This window comes from Diadema setosum, chromosome 1 (genome assembly GCF_964275005.1).
Source record: "Diadema setosum chromosome 1, eeDiaSeto1, whole genome shotgun sequence".
Lineage (NCBI taxonomy): Eukaryota > Metazoa > Echinodermata > Echinoidea > Diadematoida > Diadematidae > Diadema > Diadema setosum.
In genome coordinates, this window is record NC_092685.1 from 16,482,172 (window position 1) to 16,500,881 (window position 18,710).

The 18,710-nt window shown below is 38.4% G+C and overlaps 2 protein-coding genes across 2 annotated transcripts in view; one reads left to right on the forward strand and one right to left on the reverse strand.

The window, feature by feature from the left end:
• The first annotated feature begins 3,954 nt into the window (after nt 1-3,954).
• Nucleotides 3,955-17,935, forward strand: LOC140234410 (ADP-ribosylation factor-like protein 2). Its single transcript, XM_072314463.1, has 6 exons — nt 3,955-4,053; nt 5,147-5,257; nt 5,883-6,045; nt 6,838-6,918; nt 8,650-8,801; nt 15,498-17,935. The coding sequence occupies exons 1-5, from the start codon at nt 3,989-3,991 to the stop codon at nt 8,782-8,784; spliced, it is 555 nt and encodes a 184-aa protein (XP_072170564.1). The 5' UTR covers nt 3,955-3,988; the 3' UTR covers nt 8,785-8,801; nt 15,498-17,935.
• Nucleotides 15,053-18,710, reverse strand: part of LOC140234401 (uncharacterized) — a 28,107-nt gene continuing 24,449 nt past the window's right edge. The window contains exon 13 of the mRNA XM_072314455.1: nt 15,053-15,692. Coding sequence (XP_072170556.1) covers nt 15,638-15,692 — 55 coding nt within the window. The 3' untranslated portion in view covers nt 15,053-15,637. The remainder of the gene's footprint in view (nt 15,693-18,710) is intronic.

Below are 18,710 nucleotides of genomic sequence, written 5' to 3' on the forward strand. Positions count from 1 at the left end.
TGTTTTGAGGGATTTTCAGTTCAGATTATTGCATAGAGTATAGGGCCTATAGTGTGCACAATTCATCACTTAGGCCCTATTCGAATTTAAGTTTGTATATGATAATTTCTGTTCTTTTTGTCATAAAGAGGAAGAGCTGTGTATAAACATTTATTCTATGCATGCATGTGAATTTTCTAGGAAGGTTTGGGAAAAGTGTAGTATTTTTTTTTCTATAACATGTTAATTTGCAACAAGTGGTGTTGGGAAGAGATTCTTTTTGGTATCGATTTGCCATATAAAAGAAGTTAAGAAATTACTTTTTTAGGAATGAAAAATAACACATTGCCAACAGAGTATTTGATTAAAAGTTCTGTAGAATAAGATAAGTTAGAAGAAGAAAAGTTAGCAATTACACGCAATACGCTTCCAATACCTATTTGGAAAAGTGGGAACGCTGGAAAAGGTCTTTGTTTTGTTTTTGTGTTTTTTTGTTTGTTTTTGGTTTTGTTTGTTTGTTTTTTTTTTGAGATTTTGTTTTGGCTCATTTACACATCTTCCAAGAAATGCCTTTCGACGCACTCGAACTGAAATATGTGTATATGTCAGTGCATAGTCCTACATATTTTAGTGGTCCCTAAGGATTTTTCTTTGTCTTGTTTTTGAAAGGGGATTAGGGAACTCGGGAGGGAAGTTTTGAGGGGGCATTTTCGTGGGGTGGTCGATTTGTGTTTGTTTGTTTTTTTAATTCTTCAATATGAATAAACTTCAGTCAATGGCTATTTGAACATGAGAATAAACGCTCTGTCACTAATATAAATAAAACATTCTGTGCGGTGACGAACAAATATCATCTAAAAAGAGATCGAGTCAGTTAAAAAAAAAGTAGTACGGCCAATAACAAAAAGGATATCAATTGCTATATATATTATGATACGGTTTTGTGTTTTATGATCTTTTATCATTGGTAAAAAAAAATGGATTATGCAGTTGATGTAAAGATGTGATATATTTGTTCTGCACAATTTGATTCCATTGATGAATACAATGTCATAAAATATTCTTTAAAACCATAAAACAAACAAACAAACAAACAAACAAACAAAACATCGATGTCGATGAGCCGGAACCGCATAGCGAATAGCTTACACGGTGGCCGGTGTGATGCTCTCGTGCAACCAAAGATCGTACACTGAGTGTACGAGGTTGGTGCTACCGAAGAGGTTCTATACCGTGTGTAAATGGATGTGTCAACCAAAGAGCGTACAACCCGGTGGTACAACCCTAGGGTCTGCTCGCGCGATTCTACACGTAAACAGGTGTCGTACGCCATGGAGCCCAACGGCGGCCATTTTAGGAAGCAAACCGCTGGTTTATCGCAAGCGTCTAACACGTGACCTATAAATAGGAGTGAATTCTGCCTCCCCTTCATTTTCTTCATTTTAAGGGGGCAAACAGCGGTATAATTTTGTTTAAGACCTCAAATTCCCATTTAGAAGCATCATTTATACCTAAAGATTAAAAAAAAATGAAGAAATGTCCATTACTTTCGAATCTGTAGTCCCTCAAAGTTCGAGCAACTGAAACGCCTTTCTCTCCATTTTCCTCTCTCTCCCTCTCTTTCTCCCCTGGAATGCCCTTTTGGCCTTATAAAACATCTTTGGGAGGGGGGGGGGGGCGTGTCCCCTGGATTTTTTTTGTTAATCGTCCCCCTGGATTTTCAAACTTAGTATTCTTATTTTTCTTTTCTTTTTTTAGCACTTGATAGACCTTGTCACCATGATGATCTGCAATGCGAACATGTTGAAGATTACAAATATTTGATTGAAAATCCCTAAATATTCCACCAAACGTGTGCATCACGTGGTTGAATTTTCATTTTGAAAATGCATAGGCTCCCTCCCCGACCCCTTCGGTTCACTTCTTACACAAAAATATGTGCACCAAATCATATCAATTCTGAGAATACAAAAGCTTCCTCGTGTGGGAGGGAGACATCCTCTAACCCCCGCCCCGCCCAATTCCAACTGTCGACTTTCAACACACATGACAGAGTGCACCGTGGAGACCGACTAATTCAGCCAATCACTGTCACAGAATCTCTTTGATTAAAAACATTTTAAATATAATTCCACCAAAGTGGGCACCCCAAAGATTGTTGAATTCTTCGTGAGAAATCCAAAAGCTAGTCCTCAGATTAGACTTGGTATGATTTGCGGCCGAGAGACGATCTCAATGTATATGGCCAAGAAAGGCGATTAATGTCCGTTAACGCCACCCCCCCCCCCCCCCCCAACACACACACACACGGGTGCTGCATCATTCGTTATTCCGAAGCTTCGTTATTCCGAAGGTTCGTTGATCCAAAACACACAAAATATTTGTGGCATTATTCCGAAGGTTCGTTAATCCGAAAATGAAATATAGGGTTCCACTTCCGAAAGTTCGTTGATCCGAAAATGAAATAGGGTCCGTAACGAACCTCCGGAATAGCAATTTTGTTTCATTTTCGGATTAACGAACCTTCGGAATAACGAACCTTATTTCATTTTTGGATTAATGCCACCTTCGAAATAACAAACCTTATCACATTTTCGGATTAACGAACCTTCGGAATAACGAATGTTCGGAATAACGAACCTTCGGACTAAAGAACCTTCGGAAAAACGAACCTTTGAAATAACGAACTGTAACCTCCCCCCCCCCCACACACACACACACACATCACATACTTAAACACATGGCCACTTTACCTAGGAATATTTTTCTATTAGGGCATGAATAATCGACATTTGTCAAAATAACAAAACACGTTGGTTTTAGGGATCGGTAATGTGAAAATGTATAAGGTGATGGCGACAAAGATCACAATTCTGATAAATAAGTATATTTTGTACTAAGAAGAAGAGTGCCATGGTTAATAAGAATTCATAATTTTATTTACTCTAGGACAGCACATGATTCAGCCAAAAAGGCTGTTCCTCATGTCCGTGCATCATAAAAAAAAAAATAATAATACCATGCACCGCATTCGTTTGTCCATGTTAATTTTGATTCCAATTCAAATTTAGATTCAGGTTTTATTTTCACTTTCAATAAAATGTACGAAAAAATATGTGAAATTTGACATGCGTGTCGTTGAAAAACACAGCGACCCGATCATATGCAGGGATATTATTATGTTCATGTCTATTAATTATGATCAGTATACAAAAAAAAAGAGACATACAATTCACAAATTTTAAAAGTGCAACACAGCGAAAAAGATCAAGATGTCTACACTACCCCATCCACGGTATCCCCCCCCCATCAATAAAAAGAAAGAAAGAAAGATAACCCCAAAAGAAGAAATAGTGTTCTGCAGCTTTTCTGGAAACGACTGTATAGAAAGGAAAATTGTATTGACCGCCTACAATGATTTCTGTTGGTTGTTCTATAGAATCATGGTATATTAGCTTACATTGTTGACCAAGAGAAGAGTTGAGAGGGAGGGAGAGAGAGAGAGAGAGGGAGAGAGGGAGATGGGGAGAGAGGGAGAGAGGGCTCTGAAGTTGTCAGCACCCTCATGCATATTACACATCATGGTTTAGGTATACTCCCTATCATTACGAGTTAGCTCAAATTTTGAGGGACTACAGATTGGATATTAAAGAGCAATTCTTCATTTATATTTCGTTCTTAGGCAGAAATGATACTTATAAATGCCGTAATGAGGTCCGAAGTTCTTCTTTTACCCTGTATGCCTCCCTAAAAGGGAGAAACGGCAGAAAGGGAGGCATATACCTCTCCATTGAGGATCACGTAAAAATCCGCCCGCTATCGATCGTTTTGCTTCCTAAAATGGCGCTCGCACCTGCCCGTGAGCATGCATACTACGCAAAATCGAGAGAGTAGACCCTCTTAGGGTTGTACGCTCTTTGGTGTCATGTGTGTCAACGGTTAAGATCGTGTACAGTATAGTACGGATAAACGTACGGTACGGTGGTCGTGGGCGCAGGCGAAAACAGGCATGGGGTTGCTCACAATATTGAAGAAGATGAAGCAAAAGGAGAAGGAGATGCGTATACTTATGTTGTATCCTTTGAAAACCTCTGTTGTGTAAGATATTACTTCTCCACTAGCATTGCATTGATTATCACTCCATTCGAACTCCATGCAGACCGCCGCAGCAACATTTTCTAGGTCCATTACAGTCCCATATGTAGGATTTCATGTTGTAAGACTGAGTTCGTTATATCTTCACGTAGCCTCGTAGACGTAGGCCTAGATTGAGTAGATAGTCAAGGGTTCACCGCACGCGCACCAGCAGCGACTCCCGACCCCAACGCGTACCGCCACACCGGTGCTAAGAAGGGGCCAACCGAACAGGGGGTGCGCTGGTGTTAATTGCGCGGAGAGAGAAGTTTAGAAACTAAATGCTTTACTCGTGGCTGTAGTGTAATGGAGGCTTGTTGCGTTGATTCATGAACATTGCAATGAAGGATCGTAAGGAGGTCCTACGCGCTTTACGCCGCGCCGGAGGAGTCTGTGCTGTGATGCATGATGCTGGCGACTGTTGGTTGGTGGGAGTGCATTCCAATCTGTGATGATAGTTCTTGGGATTGACAAGACACTTCCCTTGATGAGATAACTGTTAGTGTTCACTGTTAAACTGTTATACAGACATGATCTCCATCCAATGCAAAAGATGAAAAAAAAAATTGAATGACTCTAAAATTAAAAACCACTCTTGTTTCTCTAAATTGACTGCAAGATCAGTCTGTCCTTTAGTGTATCTGGTCGTGGGGGCCAGGGTAGGTGTGTACTGTATGTCAATGTTCCAAGGAGACTGCGCATCTGGCTTCAAGAGCCGATAAAGTTTTAAAAAATGATAAAAGACAGTTGGAAAGACTCCTCAGGACAGATGGATATTTCTGTTTACTCTCTAAACATTGCATTAAAATGTAAAACCAGTCATGTGAAGACTTGCATGTTGATGCAGCTGTAACTAGGTACATGTATATGAATATGTGTGTGGATGGATGGTAAAGACACATGCATGGGGCTCTATACACTGCCTTGTTTGTTTGTCAAATTGACCATATCCATTGTTACCATAATGATATGTAGAAATCTGTAGTGCATCTGTAGAACCCTAGTAGTTTCCTTTACCAGTGATTGATCATAGGGGTCTAGACAATGCTGGGAAAACAACCATTCTGAAGAAGTTTAATGGAGAAGACATCAACACCATTTCCCCTACCTTGGGTTTCAACATCAAGACACTGGAACACAAAGGGTAAGTAGATGAAATGTGACTTCTTGCTTTCTCAGGTTGTTGCATGTTCTCTCCTATGATTGGACTGATGTCTCAGTATCAAAAAAGACCATGACACATTTTTGTAAACCCACTACATGTACAAATTTGAAAATGGTATTACAAGTCATATGTTTGCATAGCTTTGAAGGGTTCTAATTCTATAGACAGATTTTGGCCCATCAGCAACTGAAATAGCTGCTTGTATTATTTATATCATGGCAGAATAGCTGCTACCAGTTACCGTGGTCATAGTGCTGGCTGAATGATGCTTTACATGTAAGTATTCACAGGCGGAGCATTCATTAAATGGAAATAGAAACACACATACGAAAGACAAGACATGAGCTCACAGTATGTTCATTGTATGAGGAACTAACTCAAGAGAAATGCCTGTAACAGATCCCAAGTATTCAGATTTTTGTGGTGTGTAATTGACAGTTTGCACTAATTTTTATCATTCTGCTGTAACTTTAAGCAACACTTCAACGTCATAATGGCTTTCACTTGTGTGTTCTTACAAATGAATCTTTTGACTTTTGATATGTAATGTAATCAAGCAACAAAGAATTATGAATTTCTGTGTGTGTTTGTGTTGTTTGAAAAGATTCAAACTGAATATCTGGGATGTTGGCGGTCAGAAGTCCCTGCGTTCCTACTGGAGGAACTACTTTGAGAGCACAGATGGTCTGGTGTGGGTTGTCGACAGTGCAGATAGAAGGAGACTCCTTGACTGCAAACAGGAACTCCATTCACTACTTCTAGAAGAGGTGCGCTATCAAACAGCCTACCAGCTGTGATGCAGTGCCTATTTGCTAATGTACACATTGCTTTTCTAGTCTACTCATACTCTGATAGCTTATATTTTCACGAGAGCGCAAATATTCCAAATCACTGTTTGGCTGCAAAGTTAACAACACAAATACCTCTACCTTATCTTGATCACATCAAATTAGCAGCATGATAATATCAACATGCTCATTTCATAGAATTTGGTGTCTTCGGAGCTGGGGCGAAACCATGGCCGTGGCTGGCATGATACGTGCATGCTAGTATGTACTATATGTCTTATGTTACATACATCCCTCCTTGTGAACAAACCTCAATCATGAAAGAGTGCAGTGATCTTGGTTGGTGGGTATGCATTCTGTGTGTATTTGTAAATGTGGGTGTGATAGCCTCATTGTCAAATGGCAAGAACAACATCTTGCAAAAATGCCTGCAACCTCTTCATTCTTGAAAATATCTATCCACAAAAATAACAGCTTTTACAGTTCATATCCGTCTTGCAGGATGATAATGATAATAACTGACTTAGTATAAAATTGCTGCTCTTCCAAAAAAAAAAAAAAAAAAAAGAAGAAGAAAAAAAAAAAGAAAAATTATCCTTTGGAAATGCTTTTTCCAGTGTGGATAAAATAACTGAATGGATGATATATATTGTCATAGCAGTCCCTGTAGCTGTGTTCCTTGTTTTCTGTGCAACCTAGTTTAACTTCACATCACTAATTAAAAACAAGCAAGTGCAGCACTCAAAATGATTTTACAATGTTGTTTTACAGAGGTTAGCTGGTGCCACCCTAATAGTCTTTGCCAACAAACAAGATTTACCAGGAGCCCTATCAGCAGATGAGATTCGACAGGTGAGTAGCACTAAATTACATTGTGTTCTGAAATATGGACTATTTTGCAATGTGAATGTGTACTTCAAATTTACATGTCTCTGATTATATCTACCAACTTGTTTAGAAACAGACTCATGGAGATCAGTCTATTTGCCAGTACAATTACCAAAACATCTTCGTGAATCATAAGGGCTGTAAGTCATGCCAAATCTGTTACTCATGGGTGATATGCTGTGTGAGTTGTTGAACATAGGGGAATTGGCTTACTAGGCCAAAAACAGATGCACACTGCATTTTGACAGGTCTCAGAGCACCTGGCATCATGACTTTCAGCAGGATAGAGTTGCACTCAACATCTTAGCAGCAACTCCATTGTGTTTGATGCCACCCTGTTTTTCTGGTCTACCATGCCATGTGTATGTTGTACTCTGTTGTATTCGGTAAGTGTTACAGACATGTAAGTGTCACAGACGTGTGCCCCTATGAACTCAGTGTTATTAATTTGAATCATGTGAGCTTTCAACATACATGATATACATGTGATGTTATATGTCCACATTACCCTTTTGTGATTCACTGTATTCTGTTTTTGTATTGCCAAATTAGAAAAAAAAAAAGTTAGTTTAGCAACTATTTGCAACTTTTAGTCAACACCTACAATTTCCCCTTTTGGATATGATGAACTTAAGATTTAATTGTGCAGTTATTGCAGACTGGAATCTACAGCATACATGGTGTATTTGGTCTCCTGATGAGCCTACACCTCTAACGACCTCATAAGTAACTTGCATAATTGTCTACATTAATCCTAGTCTTGGCAAAAGAAATGTTAGTACTTTGGATGCATAGTGTAGCAAAGAGTTGCCATATTTATACCCCGTTTATACAAAAATTTTGGCACAGGAGCACTTCCACTTACGCACATTTGATTTGTTCATACAAAGCCACTACAAGCCAAGACCACACATGGAGTGATTGAGAGGGCCATAATTGACATGGTAACTTTTGTGCATGTAGGAACTTCTAAAATAATAAACTGTATGCACAAAGGCCAGTGCACTTCATACCACTTCTGGAGTGCTTTAAACGTTGGTGACCAATTATACAGAGATTAGTGCGCTTCAGGAATGCTCCTGAACCTAGCCTTGAGAGGGCCATAACATTAGAGTGCTTCAGGGCCACTTTGTACCCAAAGGCCCGAATTTGTGAAGGTGGTTTGAATTTCAACCATGGTTTGTGCAAATTTCTTCTGCGTAAATACGATTGACAGATTGCGTACACCAACAGATGTCCGGTAACAAACATGCGTTGATACGCGCATATCCAAGGGAAGCCTGTTTCACACACAAACCATGGTCTAAATTTGTACCATGTTTGAAGTTTATACCACCTTTGTGAAGTCGGGCCATAGAGTTTAGTTTGCTTCATGACAGGGCTGCCAACTCTCACGCTCAAGAAACTCTCACGCATTGAGCGTGAGACTCACACATTTTGGTCCTTTCTCACGCTAAAACTTTATTTCATTTGCGTGCATTTCTATTGATCTCACTCATTTTGACTCCTAAATCATAGCATTGGCCTATGGGAGTCTTACTCTCAACTAGTTTCCAGTGTTGGCAGCCATGTCATGAGCACTCCTGAAGAGCTCTAATGCCCTGTGTGAATTGGGTGGGAGGCCACCAATTTCAGCACATTAATACATCCATGGAGTGCATGGTAAAATGTGTTATTTGTTTTGTCACCCTCCAGGCTTTGGAGCTAGACCAAATCAAGACACATCACTGGCTGATCCTTGGTTGCAGCGCTGTGACAGGAGAAAACCTGCTGTATGGTGTCAACTGGCTAATAGATGACATTGCCTCAAGACTCTTTACCATGGACTGACAGAAGTGGACATTGGCGTATGTCTATTTTGATAATTTTGCTCAGACCCTACACCCCCTCATTGAGCATCACAAGTGTGACTGCTACATGTACCTTCTGTACATGTAGTGGCAAGTCTCTTTTTTTCCATATTTTGTGACTTACCTCCTCTCCCTGGCTTTTGTGCCAAGGAACTGTGTGCTAGGTCTGGTGGCAGAATTCCTTGTCATGCATATCACCTATGTGTGAATAGGAGAGAGCTGTGAAGTCCCCAAACTTGCGCATTAACACCACTGGCTGATAAATAACAGATTATAAACTTTGAGGAATATTATATGAATTATATGGTTGGGACCTTGTAGCTAGTGTCAGTGCATAATCTGCCATGTCTTCCCATTGGTACTGAAGAAGTTATGTCAGTTGTATGACTGTACTTTATGGTTTGTATTGCATGGAAAGCAGAGAAGATAGATAGACACTTGCAAAGAGCCTGTTCAAATGACTGACAATGTCATGTAGAGTATGAATTTGTCAATGTGTGGACTTTTGAGCTTCATCTCTTGAACACCGTGTTCCGTGGTTAGAGTGTTCATAGAGCGAAGAAGAGTCTTCTCTATTTTATTTGCCAGATAAATTCGTCACAAAGACATGTTTCAAGTGTACTAACCAGATTCCCAGTAATTGCTCTTTGTCCTTATTAAATGGAAGCATCCAAAAAGTTCTGTCTGCCAACAGCTAAGGTACATAAGTATTTTGCTCATGTATTGATAAAGTGAATATTAAATGTGCCACACAAAGTTGTTCTGTGGGAGCCCATCCATAGAAATGCAAGAAGAGGGAAACCCATGAGGACATTTGTTTACTTATTGAGGATGGCCACAGGTCTTCAGGTGACACAAGGCAGTCACTCATATAATGAAAGACAAAGGCTACAGGAAAGAAAATAATCATCGATCTTTGGAACTTTACCTGACTTGATTGATTGATTGATTGATTGATATCAAAGGCATGAGATGAGACTTTAGTATGGCCCTTCGTAAGTATTCTATTGATCTTGACTGTCACAGGTATCGACAATGCATATGGTATACGGTACTACGGTATATCACCTAATGTATGACCGAGTCATGACAGGAAAATTATATCCTCAGCCAAAGTTAAGTGATATTTCTATCATTTGCAACAAAATAATACAATGTATTACCAAAGGCAGTTGTGGCTGAAAAGGGCATCATTTGGCCAAGATTTGCTGACCTTTGACCGTAACTTGTGACTTTCATTTTTATCGTTTCATTCATATATGTGTATATTGGACATTAGTATATTGTAGCTGAAGTTCAAGGTGAGGGGCTTTTGACCATTGATCTAGAGGGGTTTAGCCAGGCAGCATCTAGTCAGCATACCTTTGGGTCATGTAGCATCCCTCAGTGTCTATATTTTAAGAGGATGATAATGAGACTTTGGGTAGATGGACAACCTGAAAAAAAAAAAAGAGAGAATATTTACATATAACTGTTTTAGCAGTTTTAAAGATGTTCAATATGCTATAAAGGTTTTCAAGATTTCACTGCATGAAAAAAGTAGAAGACACATTCACACTGATTGCATAGATTAGGATTTATTAGAGAAGGGGAAAATTTTCTTCCAATTCAAACAAGATATACAAATGTATGACCAAATATCATGTTTTTATCATACATAAAATATATAATTTACTATGATATCACATATATACACACAGCAGAAGTGTACATTACACTATTGTATATGAATACAATTACTATAGTAGATTACACTTGCATTGTATAAAAGGCACACATTGTGTAAGTGTAACATTTCAGGAAATATCAAAATAACAAAGTAAAGATAGTGCCAAAAAAACCCTGCATAGTGTTGCATAGGATATTTAGAATGTCATAAGCTTTGGCATCAGTTACTATATATAGCATTTTGATAAAGGTAAAGGATGGGTTTTGCTTATTTTTCCAATTTTCGAGTTGATATACAATTAAGTATATCTTGAAAATCTTGAAAGACATTATTTTCTAAGAAATATCAAAATACTTGTCACTTCACTCTGCAGAAGTTGTATCAGCAAGCAATGTCACAGATGTAAAAAAAGAAAAGAAAGAAAGATAGCAACCTTGAAGACTTCAGTGATTTTTTTTTTTTTTTTTAGATTGTTATCTGGCATTCAATTGTTTTATTTTGCTCATGTATCCATTTTCAATCAAATTGTTATCAATTTGCCTCATGTCCTGTTTTATTTATCCTATTCTTGCTTTGGTTTTCAGTTTATTTCAGAGAGAAAGCAACAATGATTTGAAGTAGAGAAATATTTTTATTGTACCTTATTGGTGTACTGAGTATAAACAAATCAAAATATGTGAATTTTCACTCATAAAATTGCTCTTTACATTGTAAGTGTTGATGATGACTGACTTCAGAACTTTATTGAATTGCTGGGAATTTCTCTGTTTCATATTTTTGAACAAGTGGGCATAAGATTTTCAAGTGTAAGTGACGCTATATTGATTTTCACTGGAAATGGAAGATTTGATGGCAAACATGTTGCTACTCAACATACTTCCCTTCTCAGATCATTGTCACATATATGGAGTAGAGCCCATCAAAGTGCAATACCACTGTATATTGAAGTGGAATCAAAGTAAATGTAACATATCAACTTTGCACAGAATGTCAAGAAGTTTCATCAAAATCAAACATAACATTTGTAATGAAGTTATGGAATCTTCAGGTTTCATTGTTTTCACTAACAGCGACATTAGTTGCAACCATTTATCAGAACTATCAGTTTATATGTAACAATCTTAAGAAAACCACGTTTTTGATCAAAGATTTAGCACCTACAGCCCCTTCTCCATAAAAGTCATTATTGTTCTACAGCACAAGAATTACAAATGTATTTTTGTATCAAACAAATGGAAGTTAATGAAGTTTTGTGAGGTGAAAGGGAAACTTGTGAGGGAATGACATCATTATCTCATCTACTTTGCTAATACAGTGCACTCCCATTATAAGAAACATGGTTAAAATGAAATCCTGGTTACAACAAAGTAAAAATTCAGGCCCCAATATCATCAGTTCTATATGTTTTATTGTTTATTTGTTCGGATACAACAAAATTTTGATGTAAGAAACTGCCTTTCCGGAGGACTTTGTTATACCAGGATTCGACTCTACATGTATCACTGCTTTTTGATAACATGTGAAGCATGTAGATCACAGATGGATCCTATCATGTCCATATTTCAAGGACATATGATTTGATGAGACTTCTACTTTGTTTGGTTTGATGTTACTTATTCAAGTTAACTTGAATATGAAGTGCAATTACACAGTTATATTTTAACACATTTCTGAAGATATTTTGAGGTAATTCATATTTTGCAGTAAAGTTTGAAATATGCAGTTGTTAGTGTAAAAAAAAAGTAGAGACAGTAAAATATAAAAAGAAACTGTAAATGAAAGTGCATTGTGCAAGGTTCTTTGGTAGGTTTTCATGAGTACTTAAATATTATATACACCCTGTGATTCTTTGATCCTGTTTCATGTTGTAAATGATGACATGTTTGATCATATTTTGCAAATTGTAGCTGAGCAATTCTTATGTTGCTATGATATGACTTCAGGAAATTGCTTACATCATGCAATAGGCACAGCTACTATTTCTTACTGACTAGCTCTACACGCATACTGACAAGTAAAGACATTGTGAAGAGTAGACATAATAATGCACAAATTGCAGTCATTCCAGTCCCTCCTTAATTCCCTCTTCCCATATAGCTTGGACCAAATGGAGATATAAACTCTAAAATTCAATTATGAACATGATTTGCTGATATTGCATAAAACCCAACCTTTGTTCCCTTTGAATAGCATCGTAACATATCCAATAATGAATGATTTATTCACTGAATTGCTTTGAACAAGCAAGTAAACTTTTCTTATGCACTATCGAATAGACAACCATTTTCATGATCAACATGATTACATGGTCTTACATTCAGTTATTACACCTAAATTCAGTAAAGAATGTATCAGAGGTATAAGATAGATCCAAATTTATGAGTTGTCTTCAGTTGGTTAAGTGAATATTTCTTTCCAACAATCTTATAGATATCACAACCACCTTCAGTGAAAGTAAACAAATACTTTGTCATATTTGAAAGCACAACACTAGAAACAATGGTAAAGTTTAAGTTTTTCAGCTTTCCACCAGCAGGCCATACCACCTATGCTACTGAATTGCAGGGAGTCACTGATATGGAAGTGGCTGAATAGATTATACACGTAGTCTTTGTATTAAAGTACCGGTACATGCATGTGTTGAATGGAATTCAAACAGTCTCACACAAAATGCATCCCTTGGGACTTATCCACATAAAGAATATCTGCGTTGTCTGAAACACAAAAGACACAGTCAAGTGTGTTTTGGATTATTTTAAAGCAACTGAAGGTAAAAAATTCAAGAAAACTGCCCCATTGTAGGATGTGCACCATGTAAGATAGATCCCTGTCACCTGATGCTACACTGCACTACACTATTCTACAAACTGCGAAAAACTGAGATGTCCAGACTTCAGGTCAAAGTTCAGAGAGTACTTCAGATTTGTACACGCATTCATGTTTATATTATGGCCATGTGATTGCAAGTTACTGACGACCAGTTAAAGATGATAACTTCTTCTTCCAATAGGCATCGCAAATGAATAGTCACACATCAACTCCAACCCAATGTCTCACTTTGTGTTTTTTTCAATGCTGCTTGTCGAGAATGCTCTATGCTTTTCAACACATAACAAAAAAGCATAAAGTGTAGTACTGCATTCTTATTAAGCAAACAACATTCTCAAATGTCAATGATGTGGAAATTTTGTAACATGTCATGTTATATATGCAGTAAATATTTTTCATCTACAGAGCAGGAAGCAGCTCAGAATTCCTGACTTTGTTCTTTGTTCAACTTATCACTGGAGCTTGATCACAAAGCTCAGATGCTGTGCTAGATCCTCACGAAAGTTCTTGGTGTTGGAATGTACACTGTATGGTGATCACAAAGCTTGATCACAAAGCTCAGATGCTGTGCTATATCTGCTCATGAAAGTTCTTGGTTTTGGAATGTACACTGTATGGTGAATCGTGATGGAGCAAGCAGTCCATTGATGAGTAATGGACTGTGGCTTTTAATCCTTTCCTACAGTCATCAATGCTTTCGTTGGTCCATCAGTTCAGTAGATATTTGGAAGGAAAAAAGTTGTCTTCAAATCCAACCATGTAATATAAATTGACAGTGTTAGTAGGGTTGTGCCCCACTCATAGCGTTGAGTTCAATGCAGCATTCTTGCGGGGTGACTTTTGCCTTGGTGATGCTGCCTTTGAAGGACTCTTGGCCCTGCTCACAGGGCTAGGAGTTCTCCTGGCAAGCATCTGTGGGTCCATGGTTTTACTTAGCCACTCCTCCTCATTGATATATGCCTCATTGAGCTCGCTGGTGAAATTGACGGTGGCGTCCAGGGAGCGTATCGCTGCGCCGACGTCATCTGCCTTCCTACCCTGGGCGTCCCACTGCTTCTTGTCGGGCTTGATGGTGTCGCGCAGCTTCTGCAGCCGGTCAGGAGACAGGGAGTCCCGCACCTGGCGAGGCCTTAGGTCCTGGAACTGCTCGGCCACGGGCTTGTACAAGGGGTTGCGCCGGTTCTGGTGCACTCTTTCCATTTGCCGTTTGCGCTCCTCCCGCTCCGCCTGGATCATCTCCTGGTGGCCAATCTTAAGCTCACTGCATGGCGTGGAGCAAAGAGAAAGGGAGGCAGAAAAGGAAAAGGGGGGGGGGGGGGAGAAGGGGAGTGGGGAATGTGGCGACATTTTGATGATGAGGGGATGAGAGTGTGTGCCATCCAGATACACAGAGAAGAATGTGCAGAAGAAGGTGGGATGGATGTAGCCAGGAAAACAATATTCACCAGAGTGGGTGTCATGTGAGAAGAGAGGATATGTATGAAGATTCATATATAGAGGATATATAGAGAGGATATGAAGATATGAAGATTCAGGGAAATGATGACAAAGAAGTAAAGATTGTGCAAATGAAAATGTAAGATTGAGATGAAAAAGAGGGAGGCTCAGACATGTACATGTAGTTGATCGTGAGGAGTTCCATTGGACGTGCAATTAGCAGAATGAAGGTGTTTGGCATAGGTGACAATGATGCAGACAGCACAATGACACAGGACAGCAAATGACAGAATTCAGTATGAGATAGACGGGAAACGGGAGAAACAAAATAATTTATTCATCAATGGTGCAGTATAATACAATCATTTGGAAAAAAGCTTTTTGCAGATAAACAGCACAGATAAGTTTCCTGAGGTGTGTAATCACATTTAATGAAAAAATAGATAAAGAAATGATACTCAGCGCTGCCATTTTTACCTGCAAATATTGTAGATGTCAAGGAAATTCAGAAGCAAATAGATACATGTACACATATGTGTGAGCTACATTCTGTGTGCACATTCATGGGAGAAAAGAATCCCCAAAAACAAACTTTCAAGCCCGGTATAGTATTCAGTTATGAAGGAATTTTCATGCCTTTATGCCATCATAACTTCATTGTCAAATATTAGATATTAAAGTGTTGTGAGTATAGTCATACATTGTATATTCAGTATGAAATGATATATTCTCTCTCTGTGTTTCTTTCTTTCATATAGTTTGTACATAGTGTCTAGTCAGCTTTCATCTCCAGCCTGTAGTGTGTCACATGGCTGCTTCAAGATCGCTCATGGACCATCTTCTGGCGCAGTGACGCGACATCTGGCAAAGCGGATCTTCACCACTCATCAAAATCTTGCTAGAGAGTGTTTATCCCGATCATCTCGTCAAGCTGTTGCCGGGGTATGATCACACTGGGACACAACAGGAGATGAACACAGCACAGCGGACAGAGAAAGAGGAGTTCATTTCTTTTTTTGCATGCCAAAATACAACTTCAAGTATAGAAATATGTACCGGTAAACAACTGAGGTATACTGTATGCACCATTTACGTTTGAAACCCGGTTTTTGTTTTCCCCCAAGTGTCAACTGATATTTGTAGGATCAACAACTCACAAAATATTGCCACCCATGAGTGACTGGAAAATCACTAAGTATTCTCTTGTAAAGGGATTAGTACTGTATTGGTACTTAATGAATTTCTCATTTCATTGCAGTGGTTTGCAATCACTTAAATTCAACCACTCACAAAATTGTCTTACAAGTCTCAATTTACTAAATATCTTATGAAATACAATGGTGTATACAGTATTGCTTAGTCAATATGGGATAGGAAAATCCCAGACTCAACAGGAAGTGTTTTGGGGCTTCATTACCTTTCAAGCTTGGGGAAGCTCCCAAATGATGATGGGAGTGACTTTATCTTCTTTTTCTTTTTTTTTCTCAAACTCACACCGGGCTACTCATCAGAGGCAATTTATTTACTATATACAGTTGTGTTGTTTCATAAGTAGTTCATCCCGTACATGCTGCGTTTGTAAATGCTTCCATATACCCCTGTGTTACTGTAAGAGCGGAAATTTTAGATTCAATGGAATTTATGTTATATTAGATTTTAAATGATCACTCTTTTAGTGAGAAAGTGGAAACAAAACACTGAATTTGCTATAAACCTTGATAAACTAAGCCGTTTGGACCATCTCTGATGGTTTTCAAATTAGAAATTACCACATTTTTTTTACAGGCTCAAGTTGAAACATGACAATATCTTTTTTTTTTCCCCTTAATTGCACTGTACAGATCCCCTGTATCTTGATATTTTATGAAGTGTGTGTTCTACAATGTAGTTAACCTTATAAATGCCTCTCCTGACAGCCTACAGTATATGTATGTTCAGTCTATTCTCTTTATGAAAAGCCCTTACGGTAAACAAGGAAGATTACAATTAAACAGTGTGATGGCCGCTCACGATTACTTTTGGTTGCATATTTATTTCTCGCACATGTTGGTGTAAATGTTGTTCACATCTGTTTGTGTTTGCCACTTATTTTGTTTTGTCAATAGAAAGGAACTGTGTCCTGCAAAGCCCACAGGTGCAAGAACTTTTACAAAACTTGTAGCGATTATTGAAGACATACAATGCATGTGATGCATCATTCAGACCAAACCCCAGGACAACTTCCAAGGTGAAAGTTCTGTGTGAAGCTCTGCGCAGTTTCAAGGAATGAAAAAAAAAAAAAATACAGTGAGGATATACATGTCTTACATTCTGTATTTTCTCATCTCCTTAAATAATTTTGTCATACATCGCACAGGACTGCACACTAACACTAATTTATTCTACTGGTCCGACTGTCTGGCATGTCCCTGTTGGACCAGTAGATAACTAGTTTTCCAATTTTTTACTGATCTGAACCTAAAATTTATGTTCTGTTTGTGGTCCTGTTCTTTTCTTTCGACTGGCCCCAACATTGTTATTTTATTAATTTTATTTTACCGGTCATGTCGAACCAGTAAATTTAGCAATTCCTGGAAAGTTACTGATCCGACAGACAGTGATTTTTACAGGTCTGGGATCGTTGGACCAATGCCAGTGTTAAGCGTTGCATTGCAGGTATGTATTTGGTAAGGTTATTGGTCAGAGGACGGTCTTGAAAAACTTATAGTGTGCAATAGTGATAAAAAGCAGAGGCCAGAGGCAAAGATGGGCAGCTCTCTGTAGGTAAAGAGTATAATAACAATTACTAGATGTCACTGTTTCTTGCAGGGTCATCCCACAAGACTGACATCCATTAGTCATACAGCCCACGAATTCTACAGCCAATGAGTTCGACACTAGGCAAATAATGCTCATGAGACTTGCACTACGTAAGAACAGTCCACGAGTTCGACAGATACAACACGGGGTTTAATGTGTCAGTCTCATGGGCCTTGTTTGCTTGGTGTCAAATTCATGGGCTGTATGACTCATGGGTGTTGGTCTCATGACGTGCACCCGTTTCTTGCTTTCCTCTATGATCAGAGTTTTGTAGTTGAGCTGCGTTGTGTAATATTGTAGATGAGAAAATTTGTAAATAAATGTGTAAAGTTCTGCGTTGAGGCACATTCCGACAATCTGAATGTTTGCTGTAATAAAAAAATACCAAACAAGGCAATACACTCGTGTATTTGCGATTTCTCTGTTGAAGGGCAGTTACATGTACATGTATATGTGGTTTACACTCGAGGTGAAAAACGGGAGTGTGATTCCTTTCGTGATATGTTTGAATGTGGTATATGAATAGAGGAGAGGCAACAAACCAAGCACAAATTTTATTCATAGCCTTGGTCTGTATGACGAGGTGGCTTGCCTTACTAATCTGTTTCATTAAGTTTTGTGTTCTAGCCTTGTCCCAGAAACTGTACTGCAAGTGTGAAAGTCTCCTTGAGAGTGGATGTGTTGCATGGATATAAATCCTTAATGGGCTGTATCATCTACAACAGCAGTAAAATTATTCATTAAAAGTTTATTAAAAGTATATCTGTGACCTAGCACGAAGTATGAAATGAAAGTGGACAGTCAAATGCACACCATCCCTGGGGAATATCATGAAATTCATCAAATTTCACTAGTTAACCAATATTCATGGAAATAGCAACTTCAAAAGATTTTGCCTCTCATGGTACTTCGCAGGCGGGAAGTTGGTTTTTTCATTCCATGAAATCAACTACCCACAAAATTGTCTTCAATCTCAATTCCTAAAATATCATACCTGTACTTGCAAAATTTATGGCACATACAGTACTCGGGGAAGTCGAAATTCCTTGAAGTGCCCTAGCTGCACTCTGAAACAACATTTTGATTTTGAGCTATTCCTTGACAACCATGGAGTTTTTTCAAACAAAAAGCTACAAAAACAACTCCTTGGACACAAAGAATCCGGCTTTGCA